This window comes from Equus przewalskii, chromosome 7 (assembly GCF_037783145.1).
Source record: "Equus przewalskii isolate Varuska chromosome 7, EquPr2, whole genome shotgun sequence".
Lineage (NCBI taxonomy): Eukaryota > Metazoa > Chordata > Mammalia > Perissodactyla > Equidae > Equus > Equus przewalskii.
Genome location: NC_091837.1, coordinates 89,332,808 through 89,352,296, shown reverse-complemented (window position 1 = coordinate 89,352,296; position 19,489 = coordinate 89,332,808). Strand labels below are relative to the sequence as shown.

The 19,489-nt window shown below is 37.7% G+C and overlaps 1 protein-coding gene across 26 annotated transcripts in view; it reads left to right on the top strand.

Annotated features, from left to right (window-relative positions):
- Positions 1-19,489, top strand: part of NETO1 (neuropilin and tolloid like 1) — a 104,151-nt gene that overhangs the window by 52,386 nt on the left and 32,276 nt on the right. For 13 of the 26 annotated variants that reach the window (XR_011542110.1, XM_070627885.1, XM_070627884.1 and 10 more), the window contains exons 5-6: positions 11,942-11,983; positions 12,063-12,229. The exons of 2 other annotated variants lie outside the window; for them this stretch is intronic. Coding sequence is in view for 20 of the 24 variants with exons in the window: in XM_070627885.1 (XP_070483986.1) it covers positions 11,942-11,983; positions 12,063-12,229 (209 nt within the window). In the remaining 4 variants the exon portion in view is untranslated. The remainder of the gene's footprint in view (positions 1-11,941; positions 11,984-12,062; positions 12,230-19,489) is intronic. 11 more of the 26 variants (XR_011542113.1, XR_011542112.1, XR_011542111.1 and 8 more) reach the window with 1 other exon arrangement.

The window sequence follows — 19,489 nt, the reverse complement described above, 5'->3', positions numbered from 1 at the left end:
CTAAGAAGGCCATGGTAGACGGGAAAAGGAGTTGGCAGTGAGAGATTTTATCATTGAGTATATTATATCTCAATTCCATAATTGAATATATGTCAAATAATTGAAAGCTCTTGGTATCTTTCTGATGAAAAGAAAGTATGAAGGAGTCAGATTGATTTTGTTTTTGGAGTTTTCAGCACAGGGAATCAGGAGAAGCCTAATGATTGATAAAAATGAAGTCTGAGGGAATAAAATTGATGGGATCTCATCAATCATACTCTCTGACTAAACAAGAGAGACCTAGTTCTCTCCTTTCAACCTAAAAGTTATGATATTGATTTATATTGCTTAGATCATTACCTTGGGGAAACCTTGGATTATTTTCACACCTTTTAATGAAATAGGTTTAGGTGCTTTTCTATTTGAATGACAGGAAAATGAGCAAAGGGAGTCCAGGTTTAACAATGTCTCAAACGGCTGTGTCTTAAACTGCAGCGCAAGGGCATTTTCAAGGTTTTTATAATGCAACACTATTTTCACAATTTCACAAATATTTTTAAATTCCAACAGAAATAAATGTGACTATAATGCTATTAAAAACTATAGCTTACATTTCAGTGAACACTTCGAGTTGTGCTTGATACAGGTTGGGAATGTGTGTGAGTCTTACAATCCTTGGGAGATGATAGATTTGGGGGCCAGGTGGACACTGATAGTCCAGCTCTGGCTGGAGCTCCAGCATCTATAATTCTCCCCAAGCCCCCAAGATGGAGGTTACACTGTTGAGAAATAATTCTTTCTCAGAGGCAGAGGGGTTCAAGGAGCTCTAGTCTAACTTTCTTAACGTGTGGTTCAAAAGTAGATACCTGAATCTGATCACTTGTATTCTCAAGTGGAATACTCATTAGAAGCGCCAGTTGCCGACACCCATTCAAACCTTCTGAACACTGCAATATTGGGAAAATGAGTACCAGCGGGATGAAAAGAGATGTGACAAATGGAGATGGAAGGATTCTGAATGTTTTTGTAGTTAATCCCCCTAGACTTAAAATGAGGCAAGGTGACTTGCTAGTGGAGAATACAAATAAACGAGGATCCTTTTGGTTGTCCGATAGTTGCAAACATCTAGGAGAAGACCTCTGACATTGCCAGTTGTGATGTTAGACACAAGGCTTTTTTAAAATAGCTTCATATATATTTAAGTTAGCTCAATTTTACCATTATCTAAAATTTGGGTATAATCTTTGAGCTAAATACACATAAAAGGGCTTTTTCTATCTAGTCTATGTTTTTATATAGTGAGAAAAAAGTGGATATATGAATGTTTACCACATATCTAGCAGTACTTGGACATTTGTAAGCATGCAGTCAGTACTATGGTGTGAATTTTCTGTGGGAATTCTCCAGCCGAGCTCAGGCATTTGACAAAGTGAGAACTCCTCCTCATTAACCCCAAAGTGAAATGCCGTCTAGTGGAAGTAAGAGCAGTGTGAAGAACAGACAGTGAGGCTGCAACAATGGGATTTGATTTGTAAATAACAATGTTAGAGCAAGAGTAATATTTTAAAGTTAATATTTTAGGTGTGTTTTTTTAATCCATTTATCACCCAGGAGCTAAAATTTTGAATTGTACAAGGATGGGATACCTTACATTTGCATACCACTTTATATTTCAGGAAATCTATATCCTATCCATTATGTGGTTGATATTCTCAAGGCCTCTGCTTTGTACCAAGCCCAGCTGATAATTTTATCTTAATCATTTAAAAAGGAGGCAATTGATGAAATTACAGGTGAAATTTTGTCAATAATTGTTGTTACCATAATACATATCCAGCAGCATTAAATCTTTCTGGTGAATTCTTTTTTATGAAATTAATATTTTGCCTGCTTTTTGATTGTATCTTTAACATAATATCATGGAGTTTTTTTCCTTTTTTTATAACTTGACTAGCATATCATTTTGTGTTCTTTTAATCTTAATCTTTCCACATCACTACACATTGCACATGGCTTTTATAAAAAAGTGTGTGGCTGGATTTTATGGATTTGAAGAGAAGAAGGATGGCTAGAACTCAAAGATTCTGACCTTGGTGAAAGGAGATGAGATTTGGGACTTAGAAGTAAGAACACACTTGCTTTTTTCTGGTAAGGAAGATTGTCCCTGAGCTAATGTCTGTTGGCAATCTTCCTCCATTTGCTTGAGGAAGATTGTCCCTGAGCTAACATCTGTGCCAGTCTTCCTCTATTTTATGCGTGGGATGCCACCACAGAATGGCTTGATGAGTGGTGTGTGGGTCTGTGCCCAGGATCTGAACCCGTAAAGCCTGGGCTGCTGAAGTGGAGTGCATGAACTTAAGCACTACACCACAAGGCCAGCCCCAAGAACACACTTATTTTTAAAGACAGAGTATGTTAACTTCAACCCCTTGTCCAGTTTGGCACAACTTAATCCTGTTCACATCATTCCATGGGCTTCTCCAGGATTTATCAAGGAACTTTGTGCATGCTCCTGCCCAATCTGTTGGCAGGGCAGCACTTGGCATTTTGCATTTGCTCTTCCATTCCAGTCCCATGATGGCTCCTGCCCATGTGCACTGCTAATACCTGGCATGAAAACTCTAGTGTCCTTGCCAAGGGCACCAACAGAGGACGTTCCCAAAGTTTCCAATTAGAGGCTGTTCCAGCTTTATTTAGAAGGGGCTAAGGGCCATCAAATTCACTGGAAGCACAAAAGATCTCATCTTGAAGCTACGCTTGCATGGCTTGTGCAGCTTTATTTCGTCCATGGTCTATTTACTTAGCTGTAACTTATAGGGCTTCCTCAGGATACTTGCGTTTGTATTTTTAAATAAAATTAGGACAATATAACTTTTTCTTATAAAAAAATTTATTTTCTCATTTCAGTGATATAATTTATTTAGTATAGAGTGACATAATTGGGATGAAAGAGGCTAATGTGAAGATAATGCCATCCCTCACCACGCGCACACAAGCTGCACACACACAAATTGGTGCCACCCCTACCTTCGATTCTTGGCATGTCAGGCCCAGGAGCATTCTACTCTCTGTAGCCATTTGCCACACACACAGGTCCCAAAGCGATGCCATTAATTGTTCCTAGACTCTCACATCACTCTCATGAAAAGTCATTTTTTTAATTCATTCTTCTAGGCATAAAACCTCAGGTCAAGTCCCACTCTACCTGCCAGGTATTTGCTCAAACCTCTTCTATGGGGGCTGGCCGGGTGGCGCAGCCGTTAAGTGCTCACGTTCTGCTTTGGTGGCCCAGGGTTTGCCAGTTAGGATCCCGCGTGCAGACATGGCACTGCTTGGCAAGCCATGCTGTGGCAGGAGTCCCACGTGTAAAGTAGAGGAAGATGGGCATGGATGTTAACGCAGGACTAGTCTTCCCCAGCAAAAAGAAGAGGATTGACAGCAGATGTTGGCTCAGGGCTAATCTTCCTCAAAAAAAAAAAAAAACAAACTCTTCTATGGTCAACAATTCTTCTCTTCTTCCTGGTTACTAAACAACACTTTTTGTGCATATCAATAAACATTAAAGGATATTGGGAAAGGAGTGAATGTGAAGTATTTGAGAGAAAGAGGAGGGCACTGGAGGTATTTTATTCACCAACAGTGTTGGCACCACAGTTGTATCAGCAAGAAATGTCCTATTAAGCCAAGTCTGGTGGAAAAGTTGGTTGAGAAGATGGACTTTATTTTAGGTTTTGTGTGATTTAGGTTGTACTTACCGCATGAGTGAAGTTCTGAGAGCATTGCGGGGGTGGGGGTGGTTTGCTAATAATCAATCAAGAACTTCCTTGATTTCCCTTGAACAGAAAAAAAATATGTTCTATGATAGCTAATTCAAATACCCAAACACCAAACCCCAGTTTTACGCAATTTAGGTTCTTTTTTTTTAAAGATTTTATTTTTTCCTTTTTCTGCCCAAAGCCCACCAGTACATAGCTGTATATTCTTAGTTGTGGATCCTTCTAGTTGTGGCATGGGGGATGCTGCTTCAGTGTGGCTCAACAAGCAGTGCCATGTCCACGCCCAGGATTTGAACGGACGAAACACTGGGCCGCCTGCAGCGGAGCACACGAACTTAACCACTCGGCCACAGGGCCGGCCCCTACACAATTTAGGGGCTTTTTTTATTGTCTTTTTTGTTCTTTTGGTCTTGTGATGTTTTCTTCTTCCCTCCTTCCCTCAAATTTTTCCTTTATTCTGTATAGTAAATGCATATTTTCCCCATAGAACAATATGATTGCCTTGTGACTATATAGCAAAAACAACCATTGTAAAAGCCTATTTACTGTGAACACAAGCAAAATGCAACTTCTGTGCATTCATTTTTAAAGAAAGTTACATTTTCTCAATTTATTTAAAAATATGAATAAAAGCATCATGAGGAAACTTCATATATTACAGATAAATAAATAAAAGAAGGGGGCCAGCTCAATGGCACAGAGGTTAAGTTTGCACGTTCCACTTTGGCAGCCTGGGGTTCACTGGTTTGGATCCCCAGTGCTGTCCAATGTAACGCTTATCAAGCCATGCTGTGGCAGGCGTCCCACATATAAAGTAGAGGAAGATGGGCACGGATGTTAGCTCAGGGCCAGTCTTCCTCAGCAAAAAGAGGAGGATTGGTGGCAGATGTTAGCTCAGGGTTAATCTTCCTCAAAAAAAAGTTAATTAAGTAATTAATTAATTAAGGAAGCAAAACATTGGTACAAGCTGTGCAAACATCAATAATATTTTAAAGGGCTTGCAAATTTCTTTCCTGAAATTCTGGTAAGTTTTGATTTCTAAAATTCATGTACGAGTAAGTTTTATGCTAAACTAGCAAAAAGAAGTCATGATATGTAAACTCTGTGCGGATGTTAAGACCCTTAGGAAGGAAAGCTCAGTGTGAAGCTATAATTGCCAACCTCATACTTATAGATAACAGTGAACCTCAGAAAGAAGTTTAAAATAGTGTGCTATGAATTTTATACTAGAATGATGTTGCTTCTAGACAAAGAGTGAAAGAAGTCAGATTATTAAAATAATATGATGATGCAAGCTATTTTAGTACTGTACTGTCAAGATTTTTTTACAATTCATTTCTAAAACAGCATCTTAAATTTAGTTAACTGATTTCAAAAACTACGAATGCAGAGGTTTTCAATCTTGAGTAGAAAGCAAGGTGTCCGCACTGTGATGGGAGGTAACAAAGGGAACAAAGGATGGGACTAGGAAAGTGGCCATTGAAGTGGGCACTTAGTTTCAATGTAAGAGCTGATTTAATAAAGATATGCCCACAGACATTACATGGCTTTCAAAAGTAAGTAGAGATAAGAAGTGGAGCTTTATGGAGCTCATGGCATAATTCAGGATGTGTGAGATTGTGGAAATTTGAGGAAAATATTGATTAACTTGCTCTAAGATTAGCCTGTCAGGTAGTTGAGCTGTGCATTGCAAACATATCTAAGTATCAGACTTGATTCCTAGAATCAGCGGGTTTTGTAGATATAGTTACATGGCGAGGTCAAGCAATTACATTTTCCCATAAACTACTGTTCTAGGAATATCTCAGCGTTCTGCAGTATATCGGCATACTTGAGCTGTAAAAGTCTAAACCAACAATGTCCTCATTGCAGATAATGAAAAATAAGGTTCCGAAATATTTAATGATTTGTTCACAGTTACAGAGGTAGCTATAAAGCTATTTAAGTTTTAGGTCAAAACAAGTTGCATTTTTCTTAAGTTGTTGAACTCCCATTTTGCTCATTTATAAAAGGAAAATGCCTCTGATTTGATTCCATCATAGTCTAATCAGATAAACCATAATTTACTGCAAGCCCGTCTACAAAATGGCTAGCACTGTGGACATTTATTTGGGATATGAAATAAATGCATTGTGTACTCCCAAGTTGATAAATTGTAACTTAGAGTGTTGTTGGGAGAAGGCACTTATCCATGATACAAAGATGGGGTTGGTTAGGGCAAAATTTCTGAAATATCTTGGTCTCAGAACCCCATCCTCCCTCAAAAAATACTGAAGACCTCAAAGTGCTTTGGCTTCTATAGCAATATCATTCAATATTTATCATATTAGAAATTTAAACATAAAATTTTAAATAGCTGTTTATTAATTCATAGAAAAATTACACTAATAAACCAATTATATATTACATAAAAAGCAAATTTTAAAAACATTGATTAACATTAAAATATTAATTAATATTAAAATAATAATTAGGAGAATCACACTGCCTCACTTTTTGTAAATCTATTTAACGTCTGGCTTATTGGAAGATAACTAGATTCTCACATGTGCTTCTGCACTGACCTGTTGCGGTGGATTCTTATGGTTGAAGTATATGAAGAGAACTCAGCCTCACAGAGATAGTAGTTGGAAAAGGGAGGAGTCTTTTCACGGCCTTTTTAGAGGAATACTACCCCAAACCTCAAATGGTGGTAGTTTCTTAAAGGTTAGCTGCAATGGGGAAGGTGAAACTGTATCAGTGATTTTTTGTGTTCCGTTGCATTGGCGTCTATCACTGTGTCTCGCTCTCCGATTGGCTCTTTTACCGAGGCATGATTGCTTCACGTCAGACTTTACTATGCGGCGGTTACTGGATCACTTTATGCAGATCTTGCAGATGCTGACGCATTTCATTTTTCAATAGCAAAAACCATATTTGCTCACATCATCAACAATTCACATTTAAAAATGCATTAAGTATTGAGAAGCTGTCAGACACACAGTGATGGACGCATTCTCCTTTGCTTGAATCTTGAGTTTTAGCATTGGCAACAAATAGCATCAGTTGTTTTCCTTAAAGTCAACAGATTCACTCTGTTCTTCCTGCAGAAAAGACATGTACTCAAAATTTTAGATTTTAAAAAAATTAGTAATTTTTACTGCTTCGTCAAGAAGATTTTTAAGTAAAATGGTTTTTCACCCCCAGAAACAGATGGGGATGAATTATACAATGAATACTAACGGCTCAGGTTTGGTGCCATTGTCTCGGTTCGTGCTAAGACACAAGCAGTTTTATTCACCGTTGCTTTTGCACCATCAACACAAATGTCAACACAGATGTTCCAGTATGTCATATGACTCAAAAGTTATCCAACAATTTGAATATTTCAGCACTACTTGCACTTGTTGCCAAGAATTTACATAAAAGCAGATTTTTGATGATTGGGCCATGCTGACACTGGGCGAATTCAAGCAAACTAAGCAAGCTGAGCCACGTCTATACATCTGTCTGTTTGTTAGACAAAAGTAAAGTTCTGCAGATAAGATATTAACTCTGTCTTCTTGTTTAAAGCTCAGACTTTCAATCAGCAAGTTACTGTCTGGTTGGAAAGCATGAGTATCCTGATTTTTACCAACTTTTCATCTGGTAGACATTCAGCGATGGCAGCGGTGTCTGCGTTATTAGTCTCTGTTCCGTGTGTGCTTCTCCAGTTAATGCAATACATTAGCTTACTTTGTAAGATGTTTCGGTGACTTTATTTTTAGTGTGAAAAGTGTAACAATTTTCAGTTTTTAAAGAGCAAATTATGTCTACATTTAAAATATTCAATACTTTTTAAACAGTTTGTTTCAAAATAATTTGTCAATCAAACTCTCACTGTAAAACTACTAGAACATATTTTTCTGCCCAAATCACAATAAGGTAAGTTATTAACATCTATAAAGCTGAAGGAAAGATAGCTTTTGTCATGTTTTCACTTTTTATGTACAGCTTTCGCATTTTATTGGAAGTAGATTTATCCTTTTGGTATGGAAGGGACCCCTTTAAAATATCACTTTCATCCTTTTCTACAACTTTAGACATAGACAGTGTAATGTGGTGGAGAAAGCAAGTCTTTCCGTCTCCTGCATCTTTGACAAATGTCCATCCTTCACAGTAAGAAAAATATATTATAAATATATATTTTTTATTTCAGGAGAAATATTATTAAAGTTCATAATACTTATATTTTTAGATAAAATTTTAAAAATTAGAAAAGTTTTAAAATTGAAAAATGTACATATAATTATAAAATAAGACAGCAAATGTATTTAATTCTAATTGTGCTTCCATGTAGGCTCAAGATAAAAGTCAAGATTTCAAAATAAGAATGTATTGGACACAAATGGAGTTACGAGGATTATAGTAGAGAAAATTGAAGATAGCCAGGAAGTGCCCAATAAAATCATTGAGAATAAACTAAGTTAATTTCTGAAAAATATATATCATTTATATCCTAAGCTTATTACCTTAGAATATTCTTGAAAACAAAAGCAAACACTTTATTAAAGATAATAGTGATGATATCATCAAATGTCCTGTAGGATCTGGAAAACTCTGCCATACATTCTTGAGAAAATGAGGATGCAAAAAGACAACATTTTAGTGGTAGTATGAAAACAGTTTGACCTTTGGATCTCATGAAAGGGTCTCATAGACCCTAGGGCCCCTGACCACACCATGAGTCTTGAACACCTCTGAGTAATGGGAGTCATAGTTATAATAACATACGAAATCTAACACCTCAGTCATTTCACATAAAGTTTGTTTCTTGCTCATGTAGTCTAATCAGTCAAGGAGGAGACCGTGTTCCACATATTCATTTAGGAATTGAAGCTGATGGAGTTCACCATCTTCGAAGTATGGCTTATGAGGTTGACCATGGAAGAGAGAAAAAGGAAGTGGAGAATTTTTTATGAGCCCAGCCTTCAAGTAAAGTTCAACCATTTTTTCCACATTTCATTGGGCAGAACTCAGTTACACCGCTACCCACACTTGCAAGGGTGCCTGGGAAACCTAGTCACTGTGTGCCCAGGAAGAAAAATATTTGGGTTTGGTAAACAGGAGGCCAGTCTCTAATAGAGCATCTCATTTGCTACATTTACCGTGAGAAACTCTGGATTGGAAAGCCACAGGTATAAATGCAAATGCATCAACAATATAAGAAAATTGACTTGGTGCAAAATAACTGTATTTTTTATATACAGAGAAATATGTTAAATTCAATAACATTTATTGTGCATCTACCATGTCCAAGCAGTGTTCTAGGTCCCCGATAGAGAGAGGAACAGTAGACATAACGTCTCTTAGAGAGCATACTACGTTATAGTCTAGGGGGAGTAGTCAGTAAAAAAAGTAAACGAATAGCAAAATAATAGTGAATTGTGATTTAAAAAACCATGAACGGAGAAAAGAAAGTGGGACACAATTCTGTGTTAGAGAGGGTCATCCAGGAAGGGCTTTCTGCGAAGATAATATTTGAGCCAAGAACTGAAGAATGAGAAAGATCCAGCTATGCAAACAGCTGGGGGACAGCTATGGCAGACAGAGAAAAGAGCAAGCTCCAAGTGCAGAGGATGGAAATAGCCTTGAGCATTGGAGAAACAGAAAGGGTCAGCACGTTTTGAGAGGAGAAGTGGTCAGGCCCAAGAACATGCAGGGCATTAGAGTCCATTAAGAGTCATGGTTTTATTCTCAGGGCAATGGAAAGGCGGGTGAGTATCATGATTGGATTTATGTCTTTTAAAGTTGATCCAGGTTGCTTGATGGAGAATCGATTTGGGGAGATCTGGAGTAGAAGATAGCTTACCAAGTCCAAGTTCATTGTGCTTCTGCCAAGTAACCTGGGGCAATAGATCGATTTTAATATTCTTAAATTCAATGAAGGCTGTTTTGGGAAATTATTGTTTTGTGTTTATTTTTTCAGGTCATGTCGGCCATCTATATTTGTGGTTGTGATATTACAGGCAGCTAATTCAAACAGACTTGCAGAAACCAATTTTTCCTAGTTTTCTTTAAGGCATCAGTGCTCTCACCAATAATGCACAGTCAAAAATGCATTTTCAATTCCTAGAACTGACAATTCTCTCAACTTTGTCTCGCATGAGTTATAAAAATAGCAAATGTTGGCCTTCAAACTAGAAAACAGAATACCAGCTACATTTCCACAAGAATCATGGGAACAGCCATGCAAGGCTGAAACATTCTAATCCAAAAGGAAATAGTGAGTAGCAATAATACCTATCAAGCATTATGCAAAGTAGTAAAAATGATATAATGAATAATAAAGAATCCTGATAACTGAAGTGGACAAGCTTGATGCAAAAAGAAGGAAAATATGGATGGGTCTCTTCAATACCAATAAAGCCGCTTCATGGTGAAAACCAATCTGAGTGATAGATGAAGGAGAGAACCCCTACGAGGGGATATCCTCCTCCAAATTGGCTATGTTGTCCTCACTTCTGCTTCTTTCATGGAAAGTGCATACAGGTACTTCCTTCTTTCTATTTTTCCAAAAAGGTAAAAAAATTGTTTTCAAAACAATTATGCAAAGGAATTTGTATCTTGATTCAAAATGTATCACCACATTCTGATTGTGTCCTATAGCAAAGTGAATCTGCACGGCTGGTAGAACTAAACGGTAGCACAGCTGGTCCAGGCCTTTCAGTTTCAACAGATCAGTACACATTACTGTTTAACAAAATTTAAAAATAAAAGAACTGTAATGAAGATAAGTACACTAATCCAGTCAGCCTGCAGTTATGGGCTCAGTGCATCCACGCACACAGGCGTGTGAAGAGGCACACTTGGATACATACAGACACACATGCACACAGTCTTAACGTCCAGAACTAACTCCCTCCAGAAAAAGTGCTGCCTTTTATATTTCAGTCCTAGATCACTGTTGCTCAGTCTCACAAAATATTTCTAACTTTATAAGGTTGTTAATTTATAGCTAATACCATCGTAGTGAAAAGAAATTAAATTTCACAATCATCTTTTAAATTGGATACATGTGTCTCCAAGATAAATCATAGCCTCTGATGCCTTTGCCCATAAATAAAAGAAAATCCAATGTAATGTAACTGAGACTATAAGGATGTGCATTATTTCAAAAAGCAAAAAGCCAAGAGAAGTGCAACTCTAGACTAGGTTAATACGGTGCCCAGTGATATAGGTAAGGACTCACAGTTAGTGTTTCCATTCTGCTCATCATAACAGTCCATTTTCTCAGATTAGCACCTGTCAACATCACAAGTTGGCCACTGCACACGATCCCAAAGGGTCCAGTACAAACATGACCACGACATGAGCCAGGAAAACTAGACATGATTTGTCTGTCTTTATTATCGGGAAAAACTTTCTCAGAAGCCCTCCAACAGGACCCCCTTCATATTTCACTGGCCGTATACCTATCTCAACATCATTTCCAGAAATGGAAATGGGTCCACCATTTTTGGCTTATAGCAGTGAGGACACGTCTGAGGCTCAAAAATCAAGTTTCCCCCAAAGTGCGTACTTGAGTGGAGAATGTCAGATAGCTGGACCTGGGGGAGAGTGAGAGGAAGACCAGGAGGAGAGTGGCTGTTGAGTGGACACAGAATACTGAGGAATACTGTGAAGGCTAGCGTGGCATGAAAAGTTAGGAAAGAAGCTTCGATGAAAACAGGACAGTGCAGTCTGCCAGGGGAGAGGAACGCTAGATTTTATGTCTTAACCTCGTGCTTCCAATATTTCCATTGAAAATTGTTTCAACAATTTACAGAATCTTTGAAATCAGACAAAATAATTGTATCTAGAATAGATAAAAGTTTACCCAAACCTTGAATTACCTATGGATACATTTTACAAAAACTTCTATTGTCTGATTCTGGAGTTAGAGATAATGAGTAAGATTTTTATTTGATGATTAGATGAAGGAATGAGATTGGAAAGTTTTAAAAATAGCTTCTTCTGTATTGATAAAAACCCTGTAGTAATGATAACATGTTTTGTAAATTAACATTTCAGTCTTAACATTATCACACAGTTTCTATTTAACCACTTACTTTCCCCTAATGCAGTTTTTTAGGCAGATTCCTGAATAATTTAATGGTACATCACTCAGCATCATTTTAAGACATAAATGCAGAATAAGACTAACTGTCTTCTTCTCACTTTTTAAGATCCTGACTTTAAGGACCTCGGAGTTTTGAAACCATTACCAGGTTGGTAAAATAGATATTTAATAATGTTCAGAGGCTTTTGTTTTCTGCTATGAAATATACTTTTGGTTTATTATTCAAGCTCCATTTTTGTATGTTTGTTTGGCGTTTTGTTATTTAGCGTGTGAGTTTGAGATGGGCGGTCCTGAAGGAATTGTGGAGTCTATACAAATTATGAAGGAAGGCAAAGCTTCTGCTAGCGAGGCCGTTGATTGCAAGTGGTACATCCGAGCGCCTCCACGATCCAAGGTCAGTCTTCAGGTGAAACAAATTTGGCGATTGACTTGGGAAGTGTCTATAGCCTATGGCGTGCGCTGCTTTGAGCCAACTGGACATGTTTTAGTACACTAGTACATAAGCTATCATTTTATTTTGGTTTTGAAATGCAACTTGTCTTCCCTTGTCCAATGTAACTTTCAGCATGATGAATAATACGGAGAGGGCTGAAGAGATCATTTGATAACCTGGATGAGAGACTCTAATGTAACTACCTCTCTGAAGAATGGACTGAAATGGGTTCTAAGTATAATTATACTTATGCCCTTGTTGTCAGCATCTGCAGTATGTTTGCTTTTTAACCTAAAATCATATTTACAGATGAAATTGTCCAGACTTACAAAATAATGTATCTCTGGAATATAAAATAAACCTGTGATAAGGCTGGGAGACAGTGCTGGACAGGACCTAGGACAGCCAGTGCCCGTGCAAAGGGGCCAGCCAGTACTTCACAGCCTATCAAGCTCCTTTTGATTGTCATCAGGAGAAAGTGTCAGTCCAGCATAACTGAGTCCTCTATTTTTTTTTAATAACATGCTCAGAATCGAGATTTTGTGTTGATCCTTTATTTTTAAATGCTTGCAGGGCCTGGCCCCATGGCCGAGCAGTTAAGGGTCCAAGTGTTCCGCTTTAGCAGCCCAGGTTCATGGGTTCAGATCCTGGGTGCGGACCTATGCCAGTCACTAGCCATGCTGTGGAGGTGTCCTACATACAAAATAGAAGAATAGTGGCACAGATGTTAGCTCAGGGCTGGTCTTCTTCAAGCAAAAAACAGAGGAGGCTTGCCAATGGATGATAGCTCAGGGTGAATCTTCCTCAGCAAAAAAAACAAAAACGCTAGCAACAAATTTTGAAAATTGAAAATATATGTATTAAAAGAAATATATTATGGACCAGACTCAGGCCATTACTTTGCAAAGACTTCTTTAGAACAACCATATTCATCCTCTTATGGATATATCTTAAGCAATACTGGGGATGAATAGTTTTGTACTGGTAGCTGTCATAGATGTGGAGTATTGATTCTCTGCTTATCCCTCTCCCTTTATTGTCATTCCTCAGTTATTGAGCATAGTTACAACCAAGCACTACTGATTTGTTAGATTTGTAGTTGACTATTTATTGAGGTTGAAACAGTTAGTTATTTAATTAATAGATTTAGTGACCCCATAAAGTCTCAATCCTCCTGCTGGAGAAATGAAAAAGCATGCTTGCCCTTGTCCTCATGTTTCCAGTTTAGTCCTTAGATAGATCTGTAACAAAATAATTGAACGACTAAGACAAGATCATTGATGTGTTTATAAGGTGTCGTAGAGAGAGGGAATTGACCACATACACCTGGTAAGGTAAGCCGAAGGGAGAATCGGACAGCAGTCAGGGTGAATCTTAATGAGAACTAGTCTTGTATCACGTAGACAAGGTGGGCAGGCCTCTTAAGGTAGAGCCGGTGGCATCTATAAGGTCATGGAATAGACACTATGCTTTCTCAGGCATTGAAGTAATTGCATGTGACCAAGTAAGAGTATGAGTATGGAAGTGGATGATGAGTCATTAAGCCAAAGGGCTCGTAGGTCCCCCTTAAAGAGCCTGGATTCATACTGAGAACATTAGTGATATATATGTCCATGAAAATAATCAATAACCAATCTATAGCTTGGAAAGATACGGTGATATTTATCTGAGTCAAGCTGAGGACTAGCCCGGAAGTGCAGTCTCCACCAGGGAAGAAAGCAGTCCAGAGAAGCGTGGTTTGCAGCATCGTTACATTCTGTTTCAGAACAAAGAATATACGTGAGAGGACTACAATTTTTTTTTCTCAAAGTCACAAGATGTTTTGCTGCAGTTTACCACATAGACAGCAGGTCAACTTGACCTCAGTTTTCTGGGAAGAAAAGCTTTTCTTCAAAGAAGTATTGGTATTGGCATCAGAGGAAGGGTGACGTTCATCCCTGTGTTTAAGGAGTGCGATCTCTGCTTTGGGAAAATGTTTGAAGTGGACATACAATACGTGTTCAATGGACCATAAATCAGGCTGCTCTGGGAAAAACAAGTTTTAGGCCAAATCAGGTTTAAACCAGAACGGCTTCCCCGTCTACCTCAAAATATGAAAACGTCTTATTATTCTTATTATCTTCATCATACGGAAGAGTGTGAAGCAGGAAGGTGATGTGATCAGATCTGCATCCTGGAAAAATAGTTTTTGCCTGTGATGTAAGGACAGAAGGGTTAACACGGCAAACAGCAGACTCACCAGGAAGTTGTAGCAGTGACACTGGTGACTGAGGCCAGGCCATGATGGTAGACAGACGAAGGAACTATTCAAGATAGATACAGTAGAATTCGCTGGCTGGATATTCAGGAAGAGGGAAAAATCAGAGCTATCCTTGAGGAAGTTGGTATGTCAGGAAATATTTTTGTCTTTCTTCACTTGGGTTTGCCATGAATATGTCTCTGGGGTTTGCATATAATTTGGAAGCGTGGCACACGTTCCCCAAACTCCCAGTTCCTGGAATTCAGAGACCATGGTACAGGTTCCAGCTTTGCCACTTGCAGGTCTCTTTACATCTGAACAAATCTTTGAAAAAATGAATTATTATGAAGAAAGACACAGTGATTCTTCCTTTAAAAAAAATCAGACGCTATCAGGGGCTGGCCTGGTGGCATAGTAGTTAGGTTGGCACACTCAGCTTTGGTGGCCCAGGGTTTGCTGCTTCAAATCCCAGACACGGACTGAGGCACCCTTTGTCAAGCCATGCTGTGGTAGCGTCCCACGTACAGAATAGAGGAAAATGGGACCAGATGTTAGCTCAGGGCCAATCTTCCTCACAAAAAAAAAAGAGAGAAAAAAGAAAAAAATTTTAAAAAAAATCAAGCGCTATCAGTGACATAAAACCCAACCCACTACATAGATTATAAGGGAGCTAGACTGCAGTTTATTATGCTTTCTTACATAATCTGTGGGTTCATGGGCAAGTGCTATTCATTTTTCTTAGACTGTATGAATGAAAGATTTTTTTACATTTTTTTCGACAGGAAACATTCAAGCCCAACTGCACTGTCGTAACCAGCATCCTTGTCACTGCAGTGTTAAAGACAGGGCTTTTATGAGAGTGCAAACACACACCATTTTTTTCCAGCTGGTAAATAGGCTGTCTTTTGTACGATGCCAGACCAACAATACCCGGTGTACCTGTCTGTTACAGAATTTGGCATTCTATGACCCAAAGGGGAAGCTGCCTGCAGAGCTGGACAAAGATGGCTCTATTGTGACAGGGTTTCTCTGCTAAATTAAAGGTTAGAGGATAGGAAGTGGCTTTGAATAAGTGGGAAGAAAAGCAAGAACTGGAGCTGACTGCCTATGTGGGCTTTCTATTTTTATGGAGTTCCTAGAAGCTTATGAGAATAGACTATCAAAGCACAGGTTACATTTGAAATGGCTCGTGGTGAATATTTGAATGATAACTGATAATTGAAACATATTGCACAATGAAAGTGCTAAATAGTTTACTTGGGTTCTATTAAAATTTATATCAAGTATATATTGCTTCTTAGCCTTTTGACAAATAGAAAATATAGTATTTGGTCTCTCTTTTGTTTGAGAATAGTGATATAGATAATTGCCTTTAATTAGAAAGTGATTAATCCAGATTTCTTAGAGTTTGGAACAGCAAAGCCAGAAAGAACATTAAAAACTTGTTACTGACTAGTTCATTTAACAGATGAATAAGCTGAGTCAGGATAATGAGTTTCTGTATGTGTTAACAATGGGATGTAGAAATATGCCTGTGAAATATGCCTCTATTCAGTATTTATACAGATTCTTGAGCAAGGATGGTAGAAGAGTATTATGGTCCAGTTCTGGATTATATGGCCCAGAAAAGAACTACCAGAAAAGACAGTTGGGTGATGAAATCCTGGTGACCCTCTGCATGTCAATCCATGCAGGCTGGGCTTTATTTCTCTCTGGATTCTCAGTGCCAAGCAAAATGTCTGCCATTCAGTTAAAACTCATGGAAAAAATAAACTGCTAAGTACATAGAAAAATGGACCAGGTACCAATCCTCAAACATGCGAAGCCCTGTCATATGACAGAGGAATAAGAGAATAAGGCTTAATCTGCATGGTTTTAAGTACTGCAATTTATTTGAATGCTTGAACCTCTCTAGAGAAATACCATTTTGGTTCAATATAGAGAAGGTTTTTGTTTTTGTTTTAATAATGAGCCCAAAGATCAAATGAGATTCCACAGGAGGAATCCAAGTAAAGTTTGGCAGAGATTTTGTATAATAATTTTAAAAATCAAGTAATTTTTTTGGCATAGATAATATTAAACTCCTTTTAAGACAAAAACTCAATGACTCTATGATAAGTGACTTGTCCAAATATTTGGCTGGTTACTAACAGAGCTGAGGCAAGATCATCTCCTGACTTCCTGTCCAGTGTGATGTTAGAACCACACTATTTGGAGATATTGTCAAATTTGTTAAGAGAGGAAAAGAGATAAGTCAAAAGGCTTATAAAAGTACAAGTGAAGATAATTAATTTAATGATTAAGCTCTTGGGAGAATAAAACTCTACCTTTTAATAATTACCTACCATTTAAAATTTCAAATTAGTTAATATGTTGTTAATTCAAAAATGTTTTGAATAAAATTAGAATAAAATAAACATGAAAACTTGACAAGTATAATGTCAATATTTTGCAATGAGGTTTTGCTAAAGGTATATGATGAAGTTAATTGTTGTAGGCAGAATCTTGAGATGACACCCAAGATTTCCAGCCCAATCCCTGGGACTGTGACTATGATAAAACATCACACACCTGAATATGCGAAGTGACCTGGCCAAAGAGGGTTTGGCTGATGCAATTAAGGTTACCAATCAGTCAACTTTTAGTGAATCAAAAGGGAGTTTATCCAGATGAGCCTAATCTAATCACAGTAGCCCTTTAAAAGCGGAGTTTTCTCTGGCTGTGGGCAAAAGTGAAGTGAGAGAGTCAGAGGAACTAAGAAGGTTTCCCAGGAGATAAAAGTGATCCCTGGTGAATGGTCATCAAGAAAACAGGGATCTTAGTCCCAGAACTGAAGGAGCTGGGTTTTCAGCCTCATACACCTTTAGCAGACAACACTGTTAGCCAGTCCACAAGTACTTTTGACCTTCAGAACTTGCAGATAATAAATGGGTGTTTAAAGCTGCTAAATTTGTGGGACTTGGTTATGGAGCAAGGAGAAAACCAGTGAATAGATGAAACGTAGAAACTATAATTGATTACAACATGAATTTTAGGATTCTAAAGATCGAGTCTGCCCTCATTATCTCCAAAAATGAGAATAAAATTGGGTAAACAAAAGGAAAATTTTAACTGGCCAGGTAACTACCAATAAAAATGTTATGGTTCAACTTTTGTGTTTTTAGTAAAATCTCAGTTTCTTACCAGCCTCCAGATGTGGAAGGGTTACTCAGATGGACTTTAAATACTTTGATACTTTATGTGTAAGAGAAAATCATTTTATATTGTTATTTCAGATTTGTCATAGAGTGTGTGTTTTATAAACATCTCAGGAAAGAATATAATATTCTGGTTTTCTCCTCCAAATAAAAAGGATGCTGCAACCCTCCAAATTCATGGGATAGCCTAGCTAAAATTATAGGGCCTGGCATGTCTGGTCACAAATAAAACAGCAACCACGGAAGTACCGGACTACACACATTTTAGAATGTGGCTTTATTTATAAAAGTGTAAAGTAGTATTGAAACCATGGGCAGTTTTTCTCAGGTTGTGGTAGGTGTAATTTTTATTTATCATGGAGAAAACTGTTCTGGCAAGTCCTAAATAATTGCCCCCCAAAATATCTGTTATCTGCGTATCATTGTGACATAAGGGGAGGAACCAGGTTGAATGGTTGGTATTAAATGTTTGTAAATATATTACTTAGCTAGATTTACTTGCTCTAAGTATACAAAAGGGATTCTGCTCTCCATTTTAGTGTGATTTGGAAGACAGATATTACTAGAAATTGCTTATGTGTTCTGAAGCTTCCTATGTCCTGCTCAGTAAATCATTGTGTCGGCTCAAACTCTTTGTGATTGATTAGAAAGAAGAATGCATCAAAGTGATTCACTGAGAAGAGATTGCAATCTGACTATTTTACTGGAGTTATATATTATTCTGTTTTTCATTTTCCCTTTTCTTCAGCAGAGAAACTAAAGAGTTTTCTGCAGTTTTCTACCTTAAATAAAAACCCTGTCATATGGCACTCTTCCCCTTGGTGATATTATGGCAGAAGCTTTAACTGACGAGACAGTATCATTTACATCATGGTACTGGGAGGGCTTTGCTATGATCATGGATATATGATGTGTACTAGAGCTGGTGTGGGAGACCACTTTTCTGGCTAATGACGTAAGTTTTGCAGTAGCAGCTCTGCACTCAGGAAAGCTAAGACCCACTGGAATATTTTATTTCTTTTCTTGAAGGATTAAAAAAAATGAAGTTAAAAAAATAATTGAATGCTTCAGAAGTGAATATATAAAATCTAGTGACTGTAATTGTTCACTTCCTCTATAAATGGTATTCTTTCTAATAAGAATGGCCTTTAAATACAGGAGGTCCTTAGACTTCGGTCATTGTGCTTCATGGAAGAACGTAAATCCCTCACCTCACATGGAAAATATGGACACTCTCTAGAACTGTCAAATGAAAAAACATGGGCCAAATAAGCAAATGGCCCTTCTAACTATGGCAATATTCCTCTATAAAATAATCCTATTTTTTTAAGAAAATTTAAGGCAATCATTTATTTCAGAGGGACACACATTTTCTATGAATCTCATTTATATCTTGATACTCAACATGTTTCCTAGCTGCCTTAGGAAAATGGAAATGGTTTTGCTTGGCTTGCTTATTTATTTTGTTTTAGTTTGTTTTCTTAAGATTTTAACTTTCTTTCTGGACTATGAGTCAGAGAATATTTTTTAACTTTATGTGAGGCTGCATAGCGTGATAATAAGGAGCAACGTGTCAGGCAGATCTGAGTTCAATACCAATCCGTTACTTCACGACCTATGTCACTTTGGGAAAGTTATTTGGTTTTCCCAAACCTCAGTGTTTTCATCTTAAAGTGGTTATTAGAAGTGTCTCTTGTTGAGAGATTTGAGTGAAATAATGCCTTAGCACAAAGACTTACGTTATTGCCAATAGGAACCAAATAACAGATAAGTACTTTCAGTTGT